Below are 27,016 nucleotides of genomic sequence, written 5' to 3' on the forward strand. Positions count from 1 at the left end.
ATAGTTATTTGTATAATGCTTATCAAACAATTACTAGACGTGTACTTACGTTTTTGTAAATGCATATATAACCTTGCTATCCCTAGAGTGAAATGTAATTTCCACTATATATTAACTATCTTCATGAGGTACAAAATATTCCAGAATCCTTTCTTAAGCTGTTTCAATATTCTCTGTATCCTGTCTCACTTTTTTAACCATCGTCTTTCCTTCCCTTCTGTTTCCTTCCCTTTTTGTGTGCTACCCTTAACCTTCTAAAAAGAGGGCAAGAGTGGATGGAGGTTGTGTGATTCAGATGAAAGAAGAAAATACGGAAGAAACAAGTTTGGGATCGTATAAATACACAATCTAATTCTTTCACAACATGCAGGTTTGCATGGTTTTTTAGGCGAATATATAATGCAAGAGTGAAGTTGTAATGTGTGTACTTCAGAAAAGGGGGGTGAACTTTTTTAATGTGAAAAACGAAAAGCAAAAAATTACATTGAAACACAAAATAACTTCATCTTCCCAATTATCGTCTTTTTTGCTATTAGAAAAACCCTAGCTTCTCTTACCTCTGTGATGTGTGCGCGTGTCTGACCTGTATGAAAATGAAGACGGGTGAGAGGAGGACGATGTTAACGCAAAATAAAATCCATGCTGTGAACATATTCTTCATTCCATATTGGCATTCCTTTCTGTATCTATGGAAGATTTCTGTTTGTGTTTTATACAGGCATACTGGTAGAAGATATATAAACACATCGAATGTGTACTACCACTCATTTGCTTTTTCCAGGAGGAATCATGTAGACTAGTAGAAAGTGTGATAAGTAAAGTCCTTAAAGGCAAAGGGAGGATTCCACAGAATGTTTTTATTAAAGGATGGAGACAGTCTTGTGCCACGGTTACATGTCGATGTTTTCAAAAGCATGCTCTAAGAGGATGAAAAATGTTTACAATAAACATTTTAAAAGTTTTTTTTTTCAGTCATAAACAGGAAATGTACTTCCTAAGAATGTATCGAACATGAAAGATAGGAAGCAAAAATGCGATCGTCGTATCACTTTTACTATTTAGGCATATCCCTCCGCTCCAGGGGTTATTATTTTTTTGTTTGTTTTAAAAAAGGCAGTTTACGCCAAAAAAACCTCCACCCCCCTCCCGAGGAAAGTAATTTATGTAAAAAAGTGAGGTCAATTAATAGGCTTGATTTCAGAAATCCACTAAAGGACAGAAGAGCCATACTGGCCCCTGGGGGAAACCTAATCATATTAATTGACCTCTTTGTCCAGCCGTATATGGGGGAAGGATTCTTTTGATGGGGGTTAGAGGCTTCCTTGTTGAACGCTGGTTTTCAGATAACAACTTATTAAATATGTCATGTTTGGGGTTGACTATGTCGTCCAGAGCTGCTTATAGCAGCTTCCTTCATTGACATGAGCTGCAATGGCTGCTACACCCTGCGTGCCAAAAGCAAAGGGTGGGGGAGACGCCATTTGCAAAGCCGGAAATGATTACAATCTCAGGTTGAGACCATTCCCAGTAAGCAAAGGATTGCCAAGAGCACAGTTCCTGCTTCTGGTGTCTTCCCTGAAGAGCACAGACTGGACGTGTGTCTCTCACTCTATTGGCAGTAGGCTCTCCCCACCGCTTGGTGAGCCAAAGGGGGAGCGAGCCACTACTGAGGCAGGCACCCGGGAAGCGCGCTTAATTAGAAAGGTCAGCGGTAAGCCCAGTTCAGTGGCCTAGTCTAACCAGGGTGAGGGGCGGACCCTGCCGGCCTCCGTCCTCTTCCGCTCGACTCAGGTGCGGCACGGATCCCTCCGCCACAGCAAGCGCTCCCGGTAGCGCTCCGATCGGCTTTTCGGCAATACCCGGATGGAAGCATAATGGCCGCCATCAGGGACTCGCAGGCAATGGGGACCACGACAGGTATTCCCCGTGAGCTGGGCCGCTCAGGCCTGTTAGGATGCCGGGACTTGTAGAGAATCAGTAAGGGGGCAAAGGGCGAGTTGGTGGGGGCTGCAAAGCCCCCACCATCTCGCTCGGGGCTCCGCCTCTTGTGATAGGAAGCGTCTGTTAAATAGTCCCGGCCATTCAGCGCTTCCGCCTAACTTGTCGCAAAGTTTTTCTAGAGAAGTCAGTCCTTTGACTCGGCGCTCTTGCAGCCTGCTAGAGCTAATCTTCAGCGTTTTAGCCTGGGCTTGCTTTACGTCGGGGTTTTTTCAACTCCGCACTCTCCCACAGTCCAGGAGCTGGAACGGGAACGCGGCTCAGTGTGCCTCCGCGCGCCCGAGGGGTAGCCGAGCCCCGGAGGAAGGGGCGGATCGGGCGCGGTGTTTGGGACGGAGCGGGGCGCGCGGCGCTCGAAGCACTTACTCGGCGCGTTCCGGGACTGGTGGAGACTGCATGGGTACCCCTCAGACCGCACCCTTCGAGCTGTAGGTTCGCAGGCCCAAGGCAGCCCGACTCGACGGCTCCCCATTGTGGGTTCAGTTTGTGGTCTTTGGGGATCTTTTTTTTTTCTTCCAGATATGCTCACCTCTGTGGCGCGCGTTCCCTTCTCCAGAGTTGGCCACGGGCTCTCTTCCGTGCAGACCCCAACCACACCCAGTGGCAGACGGATTTCTTTGTAACTGGCTTTCTTACTCGTAGGGTCCATTTTGAGTTTGTTCTTAACATGATGGTCCTCATTGTCAAGTAGACAGTCTTCTTAGATGACTATGGTAATTGGAAATATATAAGGTGATTGTATATAAGGTAAATGTTATAACTCTTAAGTAGACCAATGGAGCAGATACGGTAGCTTTAAGGTTCTGAGTGCAAAAATTAAGGTTCAGGTTTTTTTAAGGTTTAAATTTGGGAGCATTTAGTGTTTGTGAGTTATTAGCGAAAACATTCGTTGGGTATGTTTGGCTATAAAAACTTAAAAAAAAACTGTAGAAAAATAAATTAAGTCATTGTTTGAAGAATACATAATAATGTTGAACTTTGTACGGTTGTCACAGTGATGAAACATGCCACCAAACTGTATGCCAGTGTGAGAATTTTCTTAGAGCGTCTATGTTTTGGGCTTAGTGTACTGATAAAGTTGAATTGTTTTTCAGGCAGGAAGGGATCTGACTTGAGTGTCCTCTAAAGTTTTTGTCTTCAAGTTGAACATTTAGCAACCACTAAATTGATTCAATGAGATACCCTAACGTCTTTCAGAATGTAACTGCAAATCAGTTGAAGTGGATTCATTATCTTTCAGCAAAACGGGATTTTCCTGAAATTCAATAAGACATTGCCTTGTATTAACATTTTCAGGGGGTTAGCATTTCACAAGGACGGTAAGCATAGTGGACCATGTTGATTTTTGTTAAAATTCTTGTAAATGAGTTCCAGATTTAGAAAATTAACAAAGAGTGTGGAGAGGGAGAAAATGTAGGTATCTAACCTATTTTGCACGTCCAAATTTTTCTTTCTTGTTGCCATGGAAGTAAGTATAAATATCAATTCAGAACGCTTTATGTCTTTTTAGGGAAGGATAAAAGGACAAAGCAAGAGTATATATCTGCTGTGCACATTGATAATGTATGAGCTTTTAAATGCTTGAGATTTTTATCATCACACTTCAGATCCTTTCCTATCCTCTCTGGTAGCAGTATGGTGTATTGTGATCCCCCAAGTTTTTATATCTTGAAACATTCCAGAGGGGATATATTTTAGAATAAGTCTGCAGTTTGACTTTGCTTTTTAAATTTACTTTTATGGTTTACTTTTCTGTTTGTAACTGTTTATGTTGAAGCATTGTGTGCTGTAGATCACCTAATAAAACTTCTTGTTTAGTGGTAAAAGACTTGGACCTTCCCCAGTTTCCTTCAGTTACTCTACTAAAAGTTTTTGGCAAAACACTATAAACAACAACAAAAAAAGAGTTAAAGTCGAAAATTTTCTTAATTATCTTATCCCAGGTGTGTAGGCTGTGAGTATTTCGGTTCTGTGTGGGGTATTGACTTCACATGGTGAACAATTTTCATGGGACCTTAGAAATGAGAATTAAGAGGTATCATTGTCACGATAGGGTATCTGGATTGGAATCAGATCCAGATTCTAATTCTCACTTTGTGAGTTGGGGCAAGACATTTTCCCTATCATGTAATAAATGAAGATAATGAGATTGATTTTAAACTCCCTTTTAAGCTTTGAGTTTTGTGACTTTATTGTAAATTTATGACATGTTATCACTGAATATCAATGATAATCGATTATTTAAGTGCAGAGATTTTTTTTCCCAAATTTATATACCTATGTTGACTATGAAACATAATTGAACCAAAAGCTTAAGAACATTTTACTGAGTGTTTTTGCAGTCACAGTTTTAAAATTTTGGTCTTCATTTCCAGATTTCATCTCTTCTTTTGATCACTGTTCCTGATTGTGGCTTTGTCCAAGCATTAAATTGTGTGCCTTCTGTTCCTTGAAGAAAGAGGTATGGTGAAGATTGAAGTATTATAGTATACAATCTATTAAGTAGTAAGTTAATATGTTTTAATATTAGACTGAATAGAATAATCATATGAGTTTTCCTAAGTTATAGTTTTATTTTTGGCCTAAGTGTAATATACACATGGGTTTTCATGTTAATGTAAGCAAAAAAAAGTAGGTTTTTTCATAGTTGAAGTTTTAATATTTCATTAGAAATCTAAAGGTGATTTTAACTCTTATCATCCTTCTAAATGTAAAGATGATGTTACTGGGCTCCTGGGTAATGAATGATGGAGATAAATATGGTAAGAAGATGTTTTGAAGCTGTATAAATGGTCAGAAGAGTGTTTGTGTTTTGTTCTAGTAAGTGCAAAGTAATGCACCCAAAGAAAAATTATCTAATGTATATTTGTATTGTGATTAATGATATCAACATTCTGAGTCAGAAAAGGGACTTAGGAATCACTATAGAGTTAAGGCTGGTTTCCTAGAAACAGTCATTTGAGTATCCTAGTGTAGACAAAAAGAAGGAAAAATACTTACCAACAAATCCATGGTGATGTAAGGAATGTTTTGCTCTCAGTGGAAAATACTGTACCCTTGTACAAAAACATGGCTTATCTATCTGTTGAAACACAGGTACCTCTTGCTGTTTTGTGTTCAGTAGGTTCTGGGCTATCAAAGTATTATACAATTCCCCTCACCAGATGTGTATCCATAACTATGACTGTGGTATAAATGATACCAGGTTATCATTTATGTTCCTTTACCTGTGTCATTTCTTATATGATATTTGTTTGATCTCTTACCATCTGAGATTCACATGGATACGTGCTGCTCCTGAGTAGAGAAAGTAAATACTGAGTGCCAAGAGTGTTCTTTACTAGGTGTGAGCCAAACTACTCAGAAAAAGTAACATGATGAACAATGAGAGCTTCAAATTTAATGAATAAGAGACTGCTGTATGGTGACTGACCAAAATGATTTGAATTATTTGAACTTAAAAATTGTGAGCAAAATCTGACTAAAATTTTAAGATCGTGATTGATATGATTGCTTGAAACAGATGTCGGAATATTGGAATGCAAGTTCATAACTTGAAGCTTAGGAAAATTAAGTGGGTTTCACATGGGTCTCATTTCAAGAAGTACTAATAGCTGAAAACTTATATTGGCTTTTTGGAAAGTCAGATAGCTTTCAAATAATGGTAAAGTCATCACCATTTCCTAATTAATTGCTAGTTGTTGGAGGTTATGGCTGGCAGATGTGTATATATATGTACGTGTGTGTGTGTGTGTGTGTGTGTGTGCATGTATGTTGTTTCCTCAGCTCAGTATCTCTTCATTTGGGAATCATCCATTCCCTGTTATGAGTAGTTGGTGGCTTATCTTATCAGTCTGTCTTATAACTCATCCTTGTTGCAACAATGATTACCTGTTACTCAAGCAGGACCAGTCAAAATCCTTTGAAATTGATGTATGAATGCTGGGGAAAAGGTGATCCCTATTCTCAAACATTGTTAATCTGTGAGGATGCTAGTGACTTTCTTTCCCACATATATGAGAATCCCATCTGTAGTAGGTGAAAGTGAAGCCATATAGAGATCAGAGATATATGGAGATAGAGTACTACTTTTAGTCTCAGGAACGATGGTATCAGATACGTGTGGTTTTCTTTTGATTCTGTCTGCTAGCTTGGTGTCCTTTCCAGTCCCTGGGGCCAAAATTCTGCATATAAATTAGTTTGAATTAGATTGTAGCAGAAAACATCCTGATGAATATATGGCCCTTAGGAATTTAAGATCTGTAACCAAGATGATCATTCATATCCATCCACAATTTGCCCTTTTCCTCTACCTTATAAGAGCTATACTTTAATCATACATACTTTAGTGAATGCATTCATTCACTGTATATGTATTTAGTCCTTTGTTCAACCTGCAGATATTTATTGATTACATAGTAGTATGTGGGAGTATGTGCACCTGCCTGTATAGGCGAGGACTATACATACTAGACTGAGTGGATGGTGGGCTTTCTCTAATACACCACATTTTTATGTAGTAGGTTACATAGGTCAACAAGCATGTGTTGAGAACTGTTGTACTGTTATGCTATACTTAGCTTTTTAGTAATATATAAGAGGATGTCTTTGTCTTCAGAGTGCTTATAGTTCAGTTAAGGCATCCAGATTGATGTACATGAAACATAACACAAACAGCTTAAAAAGATAAATGAATGCATAATTGTATGGGTTGTAAGTCTGAGTTCTGATAGAAAGTTAGTGAGGATTGGCCCAGTCTAGGAAAGTTTTTTGAAGGAGGTATAATTTCAAATGAATTTTGACTTATGAATTGGGTTTTGATAGGCATAAAGAGTAGTTGAAGAACAGATGGAATGATTGAGGGCTGGTCCGAGATGGGTAGAAGATTGGTGTGACAGTAACAATTTGTATTTTGGGAAAATGAGAGATAATGGGAAATAAGGCTGGCTGTTTTAGGTAAACCTATATATGAAGTATTTGGAAAGCTAGGCAGAAATTTTGCTTCTTTTTACTGAAGTGGGGCTTTCTTTGAGTAAAATGCTTGTATTTCTTTCAGTGTGATGCTATTTTGTGATGCTAAGATATAAAATAAGTTTATTCAACTGGGTGTGCATTTATTTGTCATGGAAAAGATCTTGTTGCTAATCCATCCATTTGCCTTGAAAATTAAAAAGGTAATGAACCTGCAGTGCTGTTCATTATGTGCAATTAGTTTATTTCTTCTTACTGCCTCCTTTTTGAAAGATCCCTTAGTACAGTGGCGAAACATACCCCGTCCCTAGAGATAAAGCTAGTTCAAAACTAATGTAGCAGTAGTTATAAAAACATTTGAAAAGAGATAACTAGTGAAATTAAAGTAATGTTTGATTACTCAAGATATTAGGATTGATGTATAGGTTAATGTGTCATTCTCATTAAATGCTGTTGTATTCTAGTATACCAGGGTTGGCCGACTTTGGCTGTAAATGACTAGGTGGTATATACTTTAGGTTTTGTGGGCCATACAGTTTCTGTTGCACCTGTCAGTTGCTGTGTAACACCAAAGCAGCCATAGGCAATATGTAAATGAATGAATGTGGCTGTGTTCCAGTGAAACTTAATTTACAAAAACAGGCAGCAGGCCAGAGCTGACTGTTGACTATAGTTTGCCAACCCCTGTTGTAGACTTAATGAGACATTTCATTCCACAACCTCTCACAATAACATCTACCCACCTGCTGACATCTTTTTCCTTCTCTCCAGTAACTGTAGATGAATTATCTTTATTCTTTTCTAAGTTCAGCTCTCCCACTTGTTCACTAGATTACATTTCTTCTCACTTACTGAAGGACATTACTTTGTTCTTGTTCATTGTTCAGTTGCTCAGTTGTGTCCAACTCTTTGCTACCCCATGGACTGTAGCATGCCAGGCTTTCCTGTCCGTCACCATCTCCCAAAGTTTGCTCAAACTCATGTCCATCAAGTCAGTGATGCCATACAACTATCTCGTCCTCTGTTGTCCCCTTCTCTTGCCTTCAATCTTTCCCAGCATCAGGGCCTTTTCTAATGAGTCAGCTCTTTGCATCAGGTGGCCAAAGTATTGGCACTTGAAGGACATTGCCACTGCATTTCTTTTCTTTCTGTCTTCCATCAGTGATTTTAACAGTTTTACTGGATCATTTTTTATAAGCATGCAGTCATACCATCATTTCTTTTACCTTTAAAAAACAAGCAAAAAACTCCCAACTCCTGTTTCTTGGTCCTTTGTAGTAAAATTCCTTGAAAGAGTTATCTGTACTACATCTCTGCTTCTGTTCCCATTTTCTCTTAAATTAATACTTGTGAACCTTTCTCTATAACTCCACTTGAAACCATTCTAATCAGTGTCACCAGCACTCTTGACGTAAAGTCCAGTGGTCAGTTCTCAGTCTTCATCTTATTTGACAGAGTTGATCATTATGATTCTGGAACCATTTTCTTCAGTTTGCTTTGAGCATGCCAGTCTGCTAATTTACCTTCATTCTCACTGGTCTTTTCTTTCAGTCATACCAGCTCTTCTTTTTTTCCTCTAAATGTTACAATATCTCAAGGCTCAGGCCTTGGACTTCTCTCTTTTTTTACTTATCCTTTGGTGATTTCATTCAGTTCTGCATGTAGAAATAACACACACATGTGTATTATACACACACACTAGTAACTCTTCCAATTTTATCTTACACGTAGAGCTCTGTATTCAGTTATACATCCCATGTTTCCACTTGGATGTCAACTAGATATCTCAGATTCTACATGGCCAAGACCAAACTCTTCATATACTTTCCAAACCTACCACCCTCACACCATCTTTCCTTAGTAAATAACAACTCATTTCTTCTAGTTGGTGAGGTCAGAACTTTCAGAGTTAATCCTTGATGTGTTTCTTTATCTCGTGGACCAAATTTAGTCTGTTAGCAAATCATGTAGTCTTAATCTTCAAAGTATGTTCAAAATCTGACCATTGCATCATTGTCTTTACCAAATTACCATCTCTTACCTGGGTAGTTGTAGCAATATAATAATCTCCAAAGTGATCTTGCTTCTGTTTGTGTGTGTATGCTAAAATTGCTTCAGTCATGTCCAACTCCATGTGACAAGTCACATGTGACTCCATGTGACATGTGATTCCATGTGACTGCAGCCTGCCAGGCTCCTCTGTCCATGAGATTCTCCAGGCCAAAGTACTAGAGTGGATTGCCATTTCCTCCTCAAGGGATCTTCCTGACCCAGGGATCGAACCTGCTTCTCTTATGTCTGTCTACCTTGGCAGGCAAGTTCTTTACCAGTAGAGCTACCTGAGAAGCTTCTGTTTTTAACCTCCTTCTCAAATACCATGTTCTTAACATAGCAGCCAGAGTGATCTTTTTAAAAAACAATTCAGCTCATGTTACTTCTCTACCCAAAATGCTCCAGCATCTTTCCTCATTGTATCTTTGACCTCATCTTCCTCTGGTTGCTTTCCCTATGGTGCTTTCTGTTCCCATCGTACTGACTGTCTTCTTGCTATTCCCCGAACGTGTTAGGCATGTTGCACACTCAGGATGTTGGCACTTACTCTTTCTTCTTTAGAATGCTGTCTGCTTCTACTCCTTAAGATCTTAGCTCAAATAAGACCTTTTCAAGTGAGGTCTCCCTGACTCTGTATTTAAAATTGGCCTTCTCTGGTTCCGCCTCTCCTTCCCTGCTTTATTTTTCTCCACAGCACTTGTCACCTTTGACTGTATTATATGATTTACCTACTTGTTTATTATGTAAATAATCAGAGTGTTAGCTCCATGAGGGGAGGGAGTTTTGTCTGTTTCATTCAGTGCTGTATTCTCAGTGTTTAGAACAAAGGCTGGCACATATTTGGTGCTAGCTGCCAGCCCAGCACTGTACAAGATGCTGGCCATATGGCCAAGAACCTGGTAGGTATAGTCCATATACTTATGTAGAGCTTATTCCAGTGGTAGAGACAGATGGGAAATAAATTGACAAATACATAAAATATTTCCAGAGGGGAAAATGTTATAGAAAAATAAATACGAGGGGCTAAAATAGAAACCAGTTTTTTTGTTTATTTGAGGAAGGAATGGCTTATAAGTTGAGGAAAGCCTCTCTGAGATGGTGACATTTGAACTGCCTTAAAGATAAGAGGAATCTCGTCATTTGAGGAATGGAAGAGAGACTGTTTCAAGCAGGGAGTAGCAGGTGCAGAGAAAGGCATGAGATAAGAAAGATAGGAGAGAAGTATTTGAGAAACTGAGAGACTCTCCATGTATGGTGGCTTGTGCTATGTGCTTAGTTGCTCAGTCATGTCCAACTCTCTGTGAATCCATGGACTGGAACCCGCCAGGCTCCTGTCCATGAGAATTCTCCAGGCAAGGATACTGGAATGGCTTGTCATGCCCTCCTCCAGGGGATCTTCCCAATCCAGGGATTGAACCCAGGTCTCCCACATTACAGGTGGATTCTTTACCATCTGAGCCACCAGGGAAGCCCTGGAGTATATGTACGGATGGGGAGAGTGGTGTGAGATGAAGTTGAAGACAGAGGTCCAGGACCGTAAATCACTGTTCCTTGCAGGCCTTGGCCGAGAGATTGTATTTTACTTGCTAAGTGCTTTGGGAAGCCCCTAAGGAATTTTAAGCGGAGAACACTGTGATCTATTTTATATTAAGATCACTTTTGCTCCATTGTGGAGAATGGATTCAGAGAAGGGTGATGGGCAAGGGGGAAGCATGAATGCCAGTTAGGAAGACTATCATTTTAATCCAAGTTAGAGATGACAGTGGGTTAAGATGATGCCAGTGGGGATGGAGAGAAGAAAATAATAAACGAATTAGAATTTGTTAGGTCCCTGTGTATCCAGTCTTCCTTGGGTTTTGTGAGGGATAAATTTGAAATATAACTTCTCTTTAAGAAGGTTATAAGTTTATCTTGGGAGGTAAAACTTGTAAAAGGAAATGATGTAACTATAAAACAGTTTGTAGTAAAATGATACACAGTGGCTGTCCTTTAAATGGATATTCAGAGAAGGGAGAGATAAGTGTGCGTTGCAGAAGATTTCATGTCCATGTTGAAAGTAGAATTAGAAAAGAAGTTTGACCAGAATTGAGTGAAGAGGCAGAGAAGGGGATGACAAGCCTGGTGAAAGGAAACAGCATGAACATAAAGAAAAGTGGGTATGTAGGGGAGCAGAAAGCATCGTATATATTGGGCTGTGTGTGTGTGTGTGTGTGTGTTCAGTGAGCAGTTGTAGTTTCTGAGAGTAATAAGAAATAAGATTTGTCTGAACCAGGAACTGCTTCTGTGTTTTCATTTTTATTTTAAACCCCTTCATTGTATACCAGTATTGTATACCAGTTGTATACCAGCCTCCCTTAGTGGTATGTGGCTCATATGTACACTAGCATTTTTAGTATTTCTGTATCTGTACTTGATCACATTTGCATACTTAACCTTTTTTTTTTCTCTTTTTTTTTTTGTGTTTAAGATGGTCATTAGGCCACAATGATTTGAGGGGAACCAACTTCAATATAAATTTCTACAAAATGTAATCTTTTACTTTAAAATGTGATAGGTGTTAGCTTCTGGGGTAAACTTTTGAAAAACTTTAAACAGCTACAAAAAGAGTAAGCCCAAAATATTCTAAGTCGTGAAAAGATAATAGTTATTATTTTGAAGACACTAAAACACTGCTTTGAAAATAAGAGTTTTAGTTTTTTGTGTGTTCTTTACGTTTTTCAGTAAGCTCTTCCTGCCTCATGCTCTTGGTTCTATCTCTAGTTGCATATTTATATGACCATTCTACACTCGGTTATCTCTGCAGAAAAAAATTCAATTAAGTCAAGAAATAGTTTTAAAAAATAATGACTAGTTAGTTTTCCTAACTGTGTAATGTGACAAGTTTCAGAGCTACATGCTGAGTCACGAATACTCTCAGTTAAACTCAAGAGGTTTTTAGTTCTTTGTTTAATGTTTAAGCAACTAGATTGTTTTAAGTAGCACATAGATTCTTCCTTTTTAATACGTTTACACTAAAACTGAACACTGTAGAATGTCTTTGCTTTTTAATCTGTTAAAGAAAATAAAACTCTCTAGGAATGGTTCTTTTGATTCACTCTAAGTCTTTATCCTTGGCATTTTACTTTGGGAATCATCTTTTTAAAAGTTTCTCTGTACCTACTGTGTGATTCCTAATGTATGCTAACACTGCCAGTTCTTTGGTTCCTCTTTATTTGGATTGTCACTTAGTTCTCTTAGTAACCCTTCTGTTTTTACTCTCTTCCTCGAATATATCTTGCTTTGTGTTTTCTAGTAGCATTCTATACTGGTTCTAAAATACTGCTTTTGTAACTCTGTTCATGAACTGAAAAGAATGGCTCCTAATTACCTTTCATTTTAAGTTCAGATTTGTCCTCTACGGTCCTCTTACTTAACCTTCCCATTTTCTCTACAGTCTAGATTTTACAGTTCTTGCAGTGTTTCTTTTTTGTTCTTCTGGGCTTGATAACCTTTTCTCCTTTCTTACATGTTTAAGCCGCGCTTCTCTATAAAGGATTGTCATAAAATCTACCTTTCTGTGAAGTAGATACAGTCAACATTGATCTGTTAACTTAAAGTCTTAAGAAGCTTTGGTTACAAGTAATACCTAGTAGCTTAAGTTAGTTTACACTAGTGTCAGCTGAAAAGTGAGAGTGGAAGTCGCTCAGTCGTGTCCAACTCTTTCCTAGCCCATGGACCCATGGAATTCTCCAGGTCAGGATACTAGAGTGGGTAGCCGTTCCCTTCTCCAGAGGATCTTCCCAACCCAGGGATCGAACCCAGGTCTCCTGCGTTGCCGGTGGATTCTTCACCAGTTGAGCCACAAGGGAAGCCCATCAACTGAAAAGGGGGAATGATACTGGGGTTGACCAAAATATTTGTTCAGGTTTTTCCAGAACATCTTACAGAAAAACTCAAATGAACTTGTTGGCCAAGCCAATATTAATGATACAGAATTTCCTAGAATTCAAGGGCAGGAATATGGGCAGGTCTCAGTAAAAACTTGTAGTGACATTACTCCATAGGTTTTAGTCAAGGTTCTTAGGAGATCTGATGATTACCTTCCTGTTGTTTTGGTTTGTTTTGTTTTTTGTTTTGTTTTATCTTGTTTTGCGTTGCTCTCCTGTCATTCCTTAAAAAAATTTTTTTAACCTGTTATCATTAGCTTAAAGGGTATCTTTACTATAGACTTGTCTGTTTACAAACATGTACTCACTCAGGATCTTTCCTTTGGATGTAAAAATGAGGATCTTTCCTGTTAATTTAAAAATATATTACATGCCTTAATCTGCAACTTCCTTTTTTGAAAACTAAAAAAATTTCACAAGTCAATTCAATACATACACCTCATTCTTTATGTTGTTTTCATGTGGATGTTCCATAATTTACTTAATCATTTTCCTATTCATGGACATTTAAGTGCTTAAGATATGTATTTAAGATACATATCCATGTTTTGCTTTTACTTCTGTAGGATAGATTGTTAAAAGTAACTTTTCTGGGGGAGTATATTTTAAAAATGTGAAGGAAATTGATTTTTTTCAAGGAAAACATAAACTGCCAAAAGTGATTCAAGCAGTAGAAAACTCAAAGATCCCAGAAACCATAGAAGAACTTGCAAAGATTGTAATGTCTAAAATTTAAAGATATCCCAGGCCCATATGGTATATTTGCACAGTCTGTGTAATTTTAAAGAGTGGGCAAGTCTCATGTTTAGTGAACTATTCCAGAGCAGATGAAATGATGGAAGGTACCTTCACTGATTTTACAAATTCTCCATACCAAGTCAAAACTTAATGAGAGGACTAAAATTTTGTCAGATTAAAACCAGTGCTTTATTAAAGAATAATATACTTAACTAATGCAAAAACAGTTCAACATTATACTTGTTATTTATTTCTTTGTGCAGTATATAGAAAAAAATCGAATTTAGATTGATGTTATAATTTTTATTCTTTTAACAGTATGCCTAGATCAGGAATCATATTATTAACTAAATACCACTTGTTTTCTGTATAAAATACATAAAACTTATTTTGTATAACAACAGTGCATATATAACTGCTATTTTTGTGGTGCCAGCTCCCTTTACTTACTTTTTAGATAACTTTACGGCTCTCAAATTAATTGTTAAAAGACATTTCATAGCATGAATTTATGAAGAACAGTAACATCTAATAGCATAGTTCTTCATTATCTGAGTGTTACATTTGCCATTAGCTTTGTAACTGTTTGCAGTCTTTTCTGAAGTGATATGATTGGTTACTTCTTTGTTGATAAGAGGAGTACGTTGAATATACCTGTTTTGTTTTAACTTTTTGTTCACCTTTAGTGTCAACATTCTTCAATTTTTTTTATTGGTGTCAAGTTTACTATTTTGAGTTTGTTTAGGAAAAGCTTAGTTCGTTTACCTCAAACTCACTTACTTTGAGAATTCCAAAAGTTTCATGGATTCATGCTGCTTTTTCTTAAAGTTTCATAATAGTGTGGTCTTGGACTCATTCTTGTTATATCCAAATGTTAGGCTATAGTAATGGAGGCCATAGTTATCCAAGGACATTTTAAGAAACACTGACCCAAGGATAACCAATGATCACTATAAACATTTTTTATGTATATATTCTTGACTACTAAGAGTTTTTAGGGTTCCATGTGTCTGTTTATTCATCTGTTCTCTACCATCTATTAACAGTTGAACAAATTAAATCCTGATATGGCTACTGTTTTGATTTTTTTGTTTTTCACTTAATGTGTCTTCCCTATTACTAGGTGGGTTTACAGTGTTGTTTTAAAAATTAAAGAATATTCCTTTGAATAGAAATACCATTATTTATTTATTGGTAGACTTTTAATTATTTTTAATGTTGTGATTTTGTAAACAGTGCTCCCATGAACATCTGATTATTACTTTTAGGGTAGATTTCTAGGGGTGAATCAGAAGTTAAAGCACTTTCTCCCCAAGCATATATGTAGATGTAGATATATTTATATTATTTTATGAAATTATAATGTTTATAATAAATACATATATTTTACAAACTGTTTTTATGAAAGTTCTGTCAGATTATTCTTATCATTAGTATATCATAGTATATCTCTTACCAGAAAATAAAATTTTAAAAAGAAAGGATGCAAACAAGTTCAAATTTTTATTGTTGGATTCAACAGACAAACTTAACACTGTAAAATTGCTGTTTTAGTTTCTAAATGCTTACTCAGTTTCTCTACAACGATTGTAATGGACTGGTGACAAATGGCTCATGTGTTATCAGCAGACCACATTTTTAGTAGCAGTGTTTAGCCCTGTTTTAACTGGGGCATGGGATGGGGTTTGTGTCTCACAAGTATATGGTCATTTAATCCTCTAGCTTTTGGTGTGTTGCCCACTTTCTCAGCTGTGCTGGTATCCTGTATATCAGAAATTCTATTTTACTTTTCTGCAGCGAATACCTGTGACTTCTGTGGTGGGGGAAGAGCAGTAACCTAGCATGATGGAGTGGGGAAGAGAGTCTTAGCATCCAGCCAAAACCCAAGCAGCTTCTCCACATTTCTGTGTTAGCCTCCACTTCCTCTTCTCTTCCCGTCTCAGAGTCACTTGGTGCTGCCAGTTGCTAAGTCTTTTGAAGATTCAGAGTATAAAATGGGTTAGTTCTTAGTTTCCCCCCTCTGTCTGCCTGATTGTGTAAGGTCATTTAGTATCTACTTACCTGCTTTCCAGTATCTAGAATTTTGTTGTTATTGTCACTTCTTCTGTTTCCCATTGTTATTTTTTAAGGACTTCTTATATATTTGTCATTTTTCTTAACTGTATTTACAAAAAAATTATACTTCTCTTTTGTAGATGTTACAGTTGACAGATATTTCTTCTATATCACATTATTTTATATAGTTATTTTTTCTAACTGAAATTTTTGCTGAAGTATTAATATTTACTTAAAACTTCTTTCTAGAAAAAGTACATATGTAGTGTATTCTCTGAATCTTCCCATATCTAAAATTGTGTTTTTCTCCCATATGTGAGCATTTTCCTGGGTATAGAATTAGTTCTTGAGTTAATTATTTTCCCTAGAACTCTAAAACTGTTATTTCATTGTCTTCTAGCATTTAAAATTGTGAGTATAATGTCTGATTAATATTGCTGTCTGCTTTAAGTTGGTGTTGGGAATATCTTTTTAGATAACTCCCTTTCCACCTTTTTTTTTTTTTTTTTTTTTGGTAAAATTTCATTTTTACCTTTTAAACTGAAACGTTTTACTAGAATAAGTTTAGATACTGAGTGTTATTTTCTTATACACTAATAATCTTGCCTGGCATTTGGGGAGCCTTTGATTTTGAAAATTCAAGGCTTTAAAAAAAAAAAAAAAAGCAATAACTCAATGTAAGTTTTTCCTCTTGTTTTCAAAACCATTATTTCTCCCCCATCTACTTTGTTCTTTTTCCTGGCAGTACTTTTGTTGTTGCTGTGTTGTTTTTTTCCCCCTCAGTATCCTAGCTCAGGTCTTACTGAGATTGCCAATCATTACTTGATTTTTTTGGTAAAGCTTTCTCCTTTTTCCTGCAGTAACTTTAACAGTAATTATGTTCCTCATGCTGAATGAGAGAATGGGTGAGGTTTCTCTGAGTGTTTCAGTCATTTTCCCTTTTTTGAGCTGCTGCATCCAGTGATGTTTCTGCTGGCTCTCTTTTTTGATTGCATTGGGACCTGAGGTGTATTGTTGGAGATTAAACCAAGATTTTCTTAGTCTTTTGGGTTAGACAGAATCGGGAAAGTTAACATAATTTTTTCTGACAGCTTAGAGATACTGACTGACTTACATGTAGGAAGAGCAGCGCTGTTAAACAGAACAAGGTGGTCATGGGTTTAGGAAGATGTATTTTTGTTCAGAAATGATGCTTCTTTACATCTCTCCTGACAGCTGGTGCTAGCAACTCTCAATTCCGTCTGGTCTGTGGACCCAGCTCAAAGCTCTGGATTTGTTCTCTTCCCATACATGAGCTGGAGCCTTCTGTCACCCCAGAGTGCTTCATGCAATCTTGGTCTCAAGTCCTCACTTCTCTCCCAAGGTATGTATAGGAGAGGGCATGGCTGGAATCAGTACTTCCCTACTTAGGACATGATGGACACTCACCGCATATTGGTTGAATGAATATCCTTCATTCAAACAGGGAAGTGTGCTTCCTCTTTGAAAGTGATGCTTTAAAAGGGTTGCTATGTCAGCATTTGCTTTCACTCTTCTCTCTCTGGACCTTTACCTTCCAAACACCTTGTGGCAACTGTATGAAATATACTTTAGATTCTTGACATTTTATAGAACTTTTTAAATTATATTTTTTAGTTTATATTTCAGTGAACAGTTGGGAAAGGAAGACCATCAAATGACTTGAGTTGCCATCTTGATGCAACAAATACTCTGGGTTACTTTTTAAAGGGCCAGTCATACTTTAAACAAATAGTATTATTCTAAGGCTTGGGAAGATGTTGGTCAAGTCTTATGAGGTAATAATACATATATAGAAAGTGGTAATTTAAATAAGGGATTTAAAATCAGTAATCCTTGTTGGTGAGATAGAGAGTGGTCTTTAGTAAAGAGTATTAGCTAATAGGTTGAAAGATTAAAATTATTATAAAATTTCTTTCCTTTATTTTAAAATGGAACACATTTTTTCCCCATAGGTGGCAATCCTCATAAAATTTGGTACCATGTGTCATGTTTGATTGCTTTCACATAAAACAGGTTGAACACAGTTGAAGACAAAAGAGATTCTCCACACTTAAAATTTGAGGGCAAATAAACCCCAAGATACATAAAATACTAATCTCTATTGGTGCCATATTATACATGCCATATATTAAATATAAAAAATAATCACATTCAACATTATTAGCAGTTATCAGACTTAAGTAAAAGCTAAATGGATTTCTTAATAAGGTGGTTCCTTTTTTCAGTGTTATTTTGTCTGTGAGGAAAGGACTCGCACTCTAATGGGTAAACTATGTGACATCTGTTTTGGCTGCCATGCATCCTATATATTTTCTGCTTTAAAATTTTTCTATTTTATTGCTGAGTGGTCAACTCTGAATAAGCCAAGTATTAACATAAATATATGCCCCACCTCTTCCTTTAGATTACAAGTTGCAGTTAAGGGTGGCGACTGTGTTTTTGGAATCTCTCAGTAGCACTCATCAAAATCACATTTATAGTAGATTTTTTTTAGTATCAGTTGATTGAATTATTTAAATCATATACTTGTTGTCAACCTTTGGGATATGTGTTTTCATGAGAAAAATTTTAAATTATATAGATAGAAATGAAGTTGATGATATTTAGAAATTTTATCAAAATATGTATTTTTAGCATTACATATACATTGTTGGACATGTAACATATGCTATAAGAAGCAATTTGCTGTTTGTAATGAAACCTGTGATACAGACTCCTGTTGGTTATATATAGAAATAGAAAAGCCTGGGTATCGATAGTCCAGAATGACCACAAGATGATATTCTGGCAAATGTGGAAGAATTGTTACTCAGTGTGCTTAAGAAGTTTCACATATTTTAGCCCCATACTCAGAGTCTGGTGCAGTGAAAACACCATAGTTGATTATGATGCTTGTTGCTTTGAGAATGTGGCACTCTGTAGAGAATTTTCTTAGTTGTTGTGAGGTATCCACCAGGTTATCACTGAAGTTTTTCTAGCCCTTTATTATTTTTCTCACTTTTGAAGACAAAGTTTTATGTTTAGCTTTAAATAATACAGTAAAAAGTTTCACATTTTTTACTGTGTTAGGAATAGTATGTAAAAAAAAAAAAATTTCAGTAAACTCAAACACTTCTAATGAATTCATTTTCAGGTTAGCACACACACACACACACACATATATATATGTATATATATATTTGAAAAATACTGAAGGTGTTTTTTTAGACACAACCAAATTTTTAAGTTTGAGAAATATTCAAAGGGCTTCTTAATAGTATTGTAATGTAACTTTTAATTACATTCCCTCAGTGAACGATTTTTAAAACAGTGAAGTTCCTAGTTACTCAGATTAATTGGAATTTAGAGGTGAGACCTTTGGATAGACATTATGGATGAAGCTTACTGTGATTTATACTTTATTTTTTTGGCTTATCTAATTGTTAGTCATATACATATTTAAGAACATGAAAGTAAGAAAATATAATTCTTATGATACACCATTTGATATTTTTGCTACTGAACCCTTGGTGCTCAGATTCCATTCTCAGCAATATGTTGTTGTATCTATTTGTTTATTGTTTGACTGCACCATGCAACATATGGGATCCTAGTTCCCTGACAAGGGATTGAACCCACACCCTCTACATCAGAAGCTTGGAGTTTTAACCACTGAACTGCCAGGGAAGTGCCTGTCACATCTTTTTAATTTTACAGTTTTTTTGTCCTCTGCACCTTGTCATAATGTCTTATACATTGTAAGTACATACAGTAATGGTGGTAGCTACAGTTTATATTGTACCTTACAGGATGCTGTTACATAGTTAGGGGTAATTTTCTTTCTTCTTTTTTTTTGTTTCATTTCATTGATGAAGAAACTCAAACAGAGAGATTGAGATTTACTTAGAGTAACGCAAACCAGTAATTTTTTAAATGAATGGAGGCAGATGGTAATGAGTACATTCTAAAATGCCAAGGACTTTCCTTGCTGCCATCTGCCTTAGTTCTAGGGATAAAAAAAAAAAAGCCAAAATGGTAGGGAACCAGAAAGGTAGTAGTGGATTTAGGAATACCCCAGGGAAATGTGCTCCTCCTTTTAATTTCTTCTTTTTTTGACCAGTTAGTCATGATAACTTGAGAGAGTAGATAATGTCTTTTTGTTATTGTTGTTGTTAGATGAATGAAACTTTTATTTTAAACATAAATTATCCCTGGGGCACTAGGGAAGTAGAAAATCTACAGAGAAGTCTGTTGAAATTCTCACAAGGTAATAGCTATAGGGTCAACTAAATAACAGAAAGTTAATGGTATATATGTATAATTGGAACATGTGTGTAAGTCGAACTTAAGCTTATAGGGCTGTCTTATTGAGATTTTAAAAATCTTGTTTAAAAACTATAGTGTCAAGTTAATATAAAATCTTAGAACTTAAAGGTGTTTATCCAATTGTGGTTTTCTTTAGATGAGAAAACTGAGCTGCAGAGAAGTCAAACCTTGTCCAGTGTCACAGAGCAGAGCCGAAAGTAAAGCTTGTATTTCCTGAGGTCCAGATTAGTGTTATTTCTACTTCAGACTATTACTTTTTGGTAAGCTACTCTTAAATTACTTAACAGATCTTTTATATCTTTTATTTGTTTGATCAGCATTCTTGCTTTGTGTCAAAATGAACTTTAAAATGAATTTTACTGATACTTCTGTGATGAAAATTTCAGTTCTTTGTTTAATTTTAGGTGAGTTAATGTGGGGAAAATCCTGGTATTCTGAAGATGTTGCAGCACAGTATTGTTTCCTGTTCAAATTACAAGTAACTTCAAGAATTTTCAGGAAAAAAAGAATTGGGATTGTTTCGTTTTATTTTTAAATCATGCCATCTGAACAGAAGCATTTATTTTTTGATGAAAAACAAAATACTTTAAAGAAAGATTATGATGTGAAAAATGAGGTAGTTGATACTCTCAGATCAAAAATTTCAGAACCAAAATTTCAGAACCAACTTACACCAGACATTTCAGAAAGTAGTTTTCATTATGGACTAAAAAATGTGAAAATTGTTTTGCCGAAGATAAATATTCCAAATGAAGTCCTATTGAAACATGAAGTTGACAGATACAGAAAATTATTTCAGCATAAGCCACAGACTGCAAGAAAATCTATCAATGTAAAGACTGTAAGCTCCATAGAAGAGTGTATGTTGCTTAATCAATCTGAGAGAGTTGACGAAGGTATAAAAATGTCTGCAAAAGTACTCAATTTCAATTGTTTAAAGTGCCGAGATAGCACTCGGTATAGCCCAAATGATTTGCAGAAACACTTTCAAATGTGGCACCATGGTGAATTACCTTCCTATCCTTGTGAGATGTGCAGTTTTTCAGCAAATGACTTCCAGGTATTTAAACAACACAGACGAACTCATAGAACCACTTTAGTAAAATGTGACATTTGTAACAATGAGAATTTATATACTTTATTAGACTTAACAAAGCATTTTTCATCCACACATTGCGTAAATGGTACTTTTCAGTGTGAAAAGTGTGAATTCTCCACCCAGGACGTTGGCACATTTGTTCAGCATATCCATAGACACAACGAAATCCTTTATAAATGTGGTAAATGCCATTACATATGTTTAACCAAAGGAGAGCTTCAGAAGCACCTTTATATTCATTCTGGTACATTTCCCTTCACTTGTCAATATTGTAGCTATGGTGCTACCAGAAGAGAGCACCTTGTAAGACATGTTATAACTTTGCACAAAGAACATTTATATGCAAAAGAAAAACTGGAAAAGGACAAATATGAAAAAAGGATGGCGAAGTCTTCGGCAGGACTTAAACTAATACTGAAAAGATACAAAATAGGTGCATCAAGGAAGACATTCTGGAAACGTAAGAAAATCAACAATGCAAGTGACAGAAGTATAGAAAAAAATACTCAAGTGCTTAAAAAAGTGAACAGAACACAGGCTACATCTGAAGACCCAAGCCATCTTGTTCAGGAACATTTAAATGAAGAAAAGCATGAAAGACTGTACTGTGAGAATAATGATAAACCTGCTGAGTCAGAGTCGGAAAAACCAACTCTTCTGTCTACTGGACAATGTAACGGAGCTCAAGAGGGATCAAATTCTACTTCAGGTTTCTTAAAGACTGCTGTACAAGGACCTACAGTGTTAATGGTAAAAAACAACAGAATAACAATTCCTGCTAACTACAGTGCTAAGTTTATGGGCTTCAAGATGGTAGATGGAAAACAGCATATTGTAATAAAACTGTTGCCTACCAATAAGCAGAATTTATATTTACCAGGCTCACAGTTAGGTGCTGCAAGGGACAGTCCTGCAGTTTTGCAGCCCCAGACTTTGGACACCACTGCATTTTTAACAGGAGTACCAGCTGAGTTAAATGACCCAGTTTACATGAAAGTAGCTCCTCCATTTTCATCTTCATCGCCTGTACTTTCAGGGAAAGTAATTTCAGAAAAAGAAACAACTTTGCTATCTCAGACAAGTAATATTATTCCAGCAGTGGATGATGAAAAAGGTGTATCTCCTTCGCCAGTAGAGTCAGACTTGATTACAGCATCAGTGAATTTGACCACAAAAGTAGAAACAAGAGATAATGTTGACTTATGGGGCAGTCATATTACTCAGTGTCACCCTGAGGTGTTAGGTACTAGAGTTAAAAGTCCAGATAAAGTCAGCTGTACTGCCAAACCAAATTCATACAACAGTGGAGATATGCATAATTATTGCATTAATTATGTGAACTCTGAGTTACCTGTTGAACCTTCCAATCAAGGATCATTACCTTTTCATAATTACTCAAAAGTGAATAATTCTAATAAACGTCGTAGGTTTTCAGGAACAGCAATGTGTGAAAACCCTCAAAGAGAATCTTCATCCAGCAAGACAGTTTTAAGTGAGTCAGTTTTATCACTAGTGAGGAAGGAGAGCTCAAACCCAGATGGCCTGTTAGCATCTATTAGTCTTTTAAACAGTAAAGATGGAACTTTAAAAACACAAGCTGAAATCGAAGAACAGTGTGTTTTAGAAAAAGGACAGAACATCGATGGACAAAACCTATACACTAATGAAAATCAAAGTTTAGAGAGCATGACTGAAAAGCCTAAATGGGATGGCATTTCTAATGTTGAGTCACCTATGATGCCTAGGATCACATCTGTTTTCTCACTCCAGAGCCAGCAGGCATCAGAACTTTTGCCACCTGAACTAAACCAGTTACTTCTAGATGTATTAAAAGCAAAACCTGATGTAAAACAAGACTCTAGTAACAGTCCAGATAAAGATGTTCCACTTCAGTGTGCCCAGTCTTTTCAGGAACATGGGGGAGAAAACAAAATAGGTGAATCTTCAAAAGACTTGAAAGCACAAGGCCTTTTTCCGATTCCATCTGGTAGTATGGGGACTAATACGCATACAAATGATCTGAATTTAAACTGTAGCGGAAAAGAAAAGCAAATGCTGTCACAGGATGTGAGAGATTCAGAGAAGACCCCTAGAAGTTCTGGTTTTGGCACATTGCCTAAGACTCAGTCAGATGCAATAATTACACAGCAGCTCGTAAAAGACAAACTACGAGCCACAACACATTCTTTATATGTGCAGAATTCACTAAATTCAGAACCAAAAAAGGCTATATTTGTTCAGACTCCAAAAGGCTTTTTTGTACCCTTGCACTTCACTAACAAGCCTGGATTACATGTTTCAAGAAGACCGCTTCCATTGGTTAATACACAAAGTATCCCTGCCCCTCTCCTTTTAAACAAGAAACCGGGGATGATTTTAACATTTAATAATGGGAAACTTGAAGGTGTTTCTGCTGTCAAAACTGAGAGTGCTCAAGCTTGTGGAACTACAACTAAGGAACCTTGCAGAGCACCTTTTTTAAAAGTAGAACCAAACAGTAATTGTCTGACCCCTGCACTTTGTTCCAGCATTGGCAGCTGTTTGAGCATGAAAAGTAACCCAGAAAATACTTTGTCATTAAAAGGTCCTTGCATTATTAAAACGCCAGCAAATTCTTCAGTGAAAGCTATTCCTACTCATAATGTAATACCTGAGCATCAGGGCACTAAGTTGAATATCTCTGATTCAGTAAAACCACAGAACAAGATTTTTCCAAAACCACCTCTTTATACCTTTTTACCTGATGGCAAACAAGCAGTTTTTTTAAAGTGTGTGATGCCAAATAAGACTGAGCTGCTTAAACCTAAATTAGTCCAAAATAGTACTTGCTATAAAAATATACAGCCAAAGAAACCTGAAGGAACACCACAAAAAATATTGCTGAAAATTTTTAACCCTGTTTTAAATGTGACTGCTGCTAGTAATCTGTCAGTAAGCAACACTGGATCCTCACTGCAGAAAGACAGTGTACCATCTAACCAGACTACAGGACAGCAGAAAGAGCCAGAATCTTCTAGAGATGCCTTACCCTTCTTAATAGATGATATGATGCCAGCAAACGAAATTGTGATAACTTCTACTGCAACATGCCCAGAATCTTCTGAGGAGCCAAAATGTATCACCGATCATTCAGAGGCCAGGGTATTAAGGTGTAAAACAAATTGTACAATTGAGAGAAACTTCAATAAGAAAAAGACTTCAAAAAGAAAAATTTCAAGAACAAAAAGTAATGTAAGAAGTCAAGATTCTGAAACTGCTTTTGTATCTAGAAACAGAAACTGTAAACGCAAGTGTAGAGATAGTTACCAAGAACCTCCAAGAAAAAAAGCATTACACAGAAGGTGTAAAGAAAAAGCAAAGGCTGAAAGTATCCCTGAATCATTTGAATTCAACCGACCTAGGCTTTCAAAAGATACAGTCAGAACTCTGCGGCTTTTCCCCTTTAGTTCCAAACAGCTTGTGAAATGTCCTAGGAGAAACCAACCAGTTGTAGTTTTGAATCATCCTGATGCAGATTCCCCAGAAGTAGTAAATGTAATGAAAACTATTGCTAAATTTAATGGACGTGTTCTTAAGGTTTCATTGTCAAAAAGAACTATCGATGCTTTATTGAAACCAGTTTGTTGTAACCCTTTTGAAACAACTTACAACGATTTTCCTAAGAGGCACAAAACATTTAAACCTGTTAGTTCTGTGAAGGAAAGATTTGTGCTAAAGTTAACTCTCAAAAAGACAAGCAAAAACAATTATCAGATTGTGAAAACTACCTCTGAAAATATTCTGAAGGCTAAATTTAACTGTTGGTTTTGTGGTAGAGTATTTGACAATCAGGATGCTTGGGCTGGTCATGGACAGAGACATTTAATGGAAGCTACTCGTGATTGGAACATGTTAGAATAATTACCCAGGAAAAGTAAAATTACCTTAGAAGAAAATAGTGAGTTGGGTTACTCCATGCAGACATTTTTACTTCAATACAGCACCAAGATGAACATTTAAAAGTTAGCTCGTTTCATGGACGAGCAAGTTTCTGTGTTGCATTTGAAAATGCACATTAGTTGCATCAGTGCACATTAGTTTTGAAAGAAACTAATCACAGATTTACCTTGATTTAATATTTTAAAATATGTGTTTTTGGGAATTTAGGGCTAAAGGAAACTTTGATGAAACAGTTTTCCCAGTTTAGTGACTCTTAGTCAAGAGAGTAGCAGCTGACAGCCCCATTCCCTCTCTTCCACTAGCCTTATGAATCTTGATCACTATAGCTCCTCTGAAAAGGTTGAGAGCTCTTTCACTATGCAACTGAAGGAGTTTCTCGTCATTCATGAAGATACTCTAAGAGACCTTAGGTAGAGAACTTACTCTCCATCTGCAAGATGTAGTTCTTTTGAAGGTAACTAGGCTCCGTTGAGAGTACATTTAACTCACTACAGTTACACCTCATATGATGCTTGGCAAAAGTTTTTGATGAGTAGGTCTTTTTTCCTTGTAGCTGTCTTGCACGTCATTGAGTGGAACACCTTTCCAAGGAGATTTTCTTTTTCTAAAGGCCCTTGTGTTGCAGTAGATGGGCAGTCTTGAGAGAAGAATTAACCTCTCTTCATCTGGTTTGAAGTTCATTTAAAGAACTTGAATATTTTTCTGAATTTGATTGTACTCACCCTTGCGTTCCCTTGATTTAAGTTGTTTGTCCCATCGTAAACCGAGTGGCCAATTTTTTTCTTGGTTGCCATCCCTTTAAAAAGAGTGAAACATAGAAGCACTTCCAAGGGAATGGCTTTTCTCGAAAATTAAAAATTACTCCTCAGAAACAATATTTTGAAGCAAGATTAACAAAGTAAATCATACTTTTGTGTTTATTATTAGTGTCTGAATATGTCCACATTGGGACAAACCATTTTTTGTTAGCAGCGTTTCAGTATGACTGACAACCCAAAGCAGATTATGTTCTGGTTGTTTGCAGTTGGAAATGAAGAAGCATTAATAGTGGACTCAGTGACAATGCATAAAACTTCAGGACAGATACTGAAGGGACATGCCCAACAGGTAGAATTTTAAAAAGGAATGTTTTCATGACAACAGAATCATTGATTTAAACTTCTCACTTTGTAAGTTTGGGTCAAATTTTGTTGGATCATTGGATAATGGGGTTCTTGTATTAAAAAATTACTATATAATTTTTGTTACATTGTTACTACAAGTGTTATGATGTTTTTCATTGATTGAATGAAAACTTCAGGGCTTCTCTTCTGTATATAACAGAGAATTTAAACCTGTACATATTTTTGTACCTTTCAGTTATGTAAATTTTGCACAGAAAGTTTTTGAGATAAAGAGTTTATTTTCTTTCAATTTATTTCTGTGCATGCACTAATAAAACTCATTGTTTAATTTAAAAGGAGTATATAAGACTTTACCCATGTTATTTTGGGGGGTTTTATTTCAGATGTATAATTTTTTTTTATATAAATTCAGTTTTCAGGGATTGAACACTATCGTTAGCAAGTGCCTAAAAGATGTGAAACAGTTTACATACGTCAACTGTAAAATTAGGTCCCAAATGGACCTTTTGCCCCAATAGTTTTATTTTAAAGAAAGCCATACATAGATGCTTCAAGCTATCTTGCTATGCACATTATACATGTACTGTTTTTGTGCAGTTTGTCTACTTTCTTAGAAGTGAAGTATTTTTTGTATAAAACCTGTTACAATTGTGTTTCTTAAATTGAGCCTAAGAATGGAGTTGATTGGAAATATACAATATATATTAATAATGTGTATGGTGTTTAAAGACTGGTAAGCATTGTTAATTTCTGTAATGTTTTCTTCCATTAAATTTATCTTAAGTTTG

The 27,016-nt window shown here is 36.4% G+C and overlaps 1 protein-coding gene across 3 annotated transcripts; it reads left to right on the forward strand.

The window, feature by feature from the left end:
- Positions 1 to 1,796: 1,796 nt before the first annotated feature.
- ZNF518A (zinc finger protein 518A) lies at positions 1,797 to 27,016 on the forward strand. 3 transcript variants are annotated; one of them, XM_065922985.1, is made up of 5 exons: positions 1,797 to 1,917; positions 4,374 to 4,459; positions 16,956 to 17,103; positions 20,203 to 20,326; positions 20,471 to 27,016. In XM_065922985.1, exon 5 carries the CDS (start codon positions 20,605 to 20,607, stop codon positions 25,063 to 25,065), a length of 4,461 nt encoding a protein of 1,486 aa, XP_065779057.1. In that variant the 5' UTR covers positions 1,797 to 1,917; positions 4,374 to 4,459; positions 16,956 to 17,103; positions 20,203 to 20,326; positions 20,471 to 20,604; the 3' UTR covers positions 25,066 to 27,016. The 3 variants fall into 3 exon arrangements, with proteins under 3 accessions (XP_065779057.1, XP_065779058.1, XP_065779059.1); XM_065922986.1 differs by lacking the exon at positions 1,797 to 1,917 and adding an exon at positions 2,201 to 2,471; XM_065922987.1 differs by lacking the exon at positions 1,797 to 1,917 and adding an exon at positions 2,485 to 2,745.

This window comes from Muntiacus reevesi, chromosome 2 (assembly GCF_963930625.1).
Source record: "Muntiacus reevesi chromosome 2, mMunRee1.1, whole genome shotgun sequence".
NCBI lineage: Eukaryota > Metazoa > Chordata > Mammalia > Artiodactyla > Cervidae > Muntiacus > Muntiacus reevesi.

Excerpts from the sequence above, each read along its gene's own strand:
- ZNF518A (XM_065922985.1), top strand. The coding sequence starts at position 20,605 with ATGCCATCTGAACAGAAGCATTTATTTTTTGATGAAAAACAAAATACT.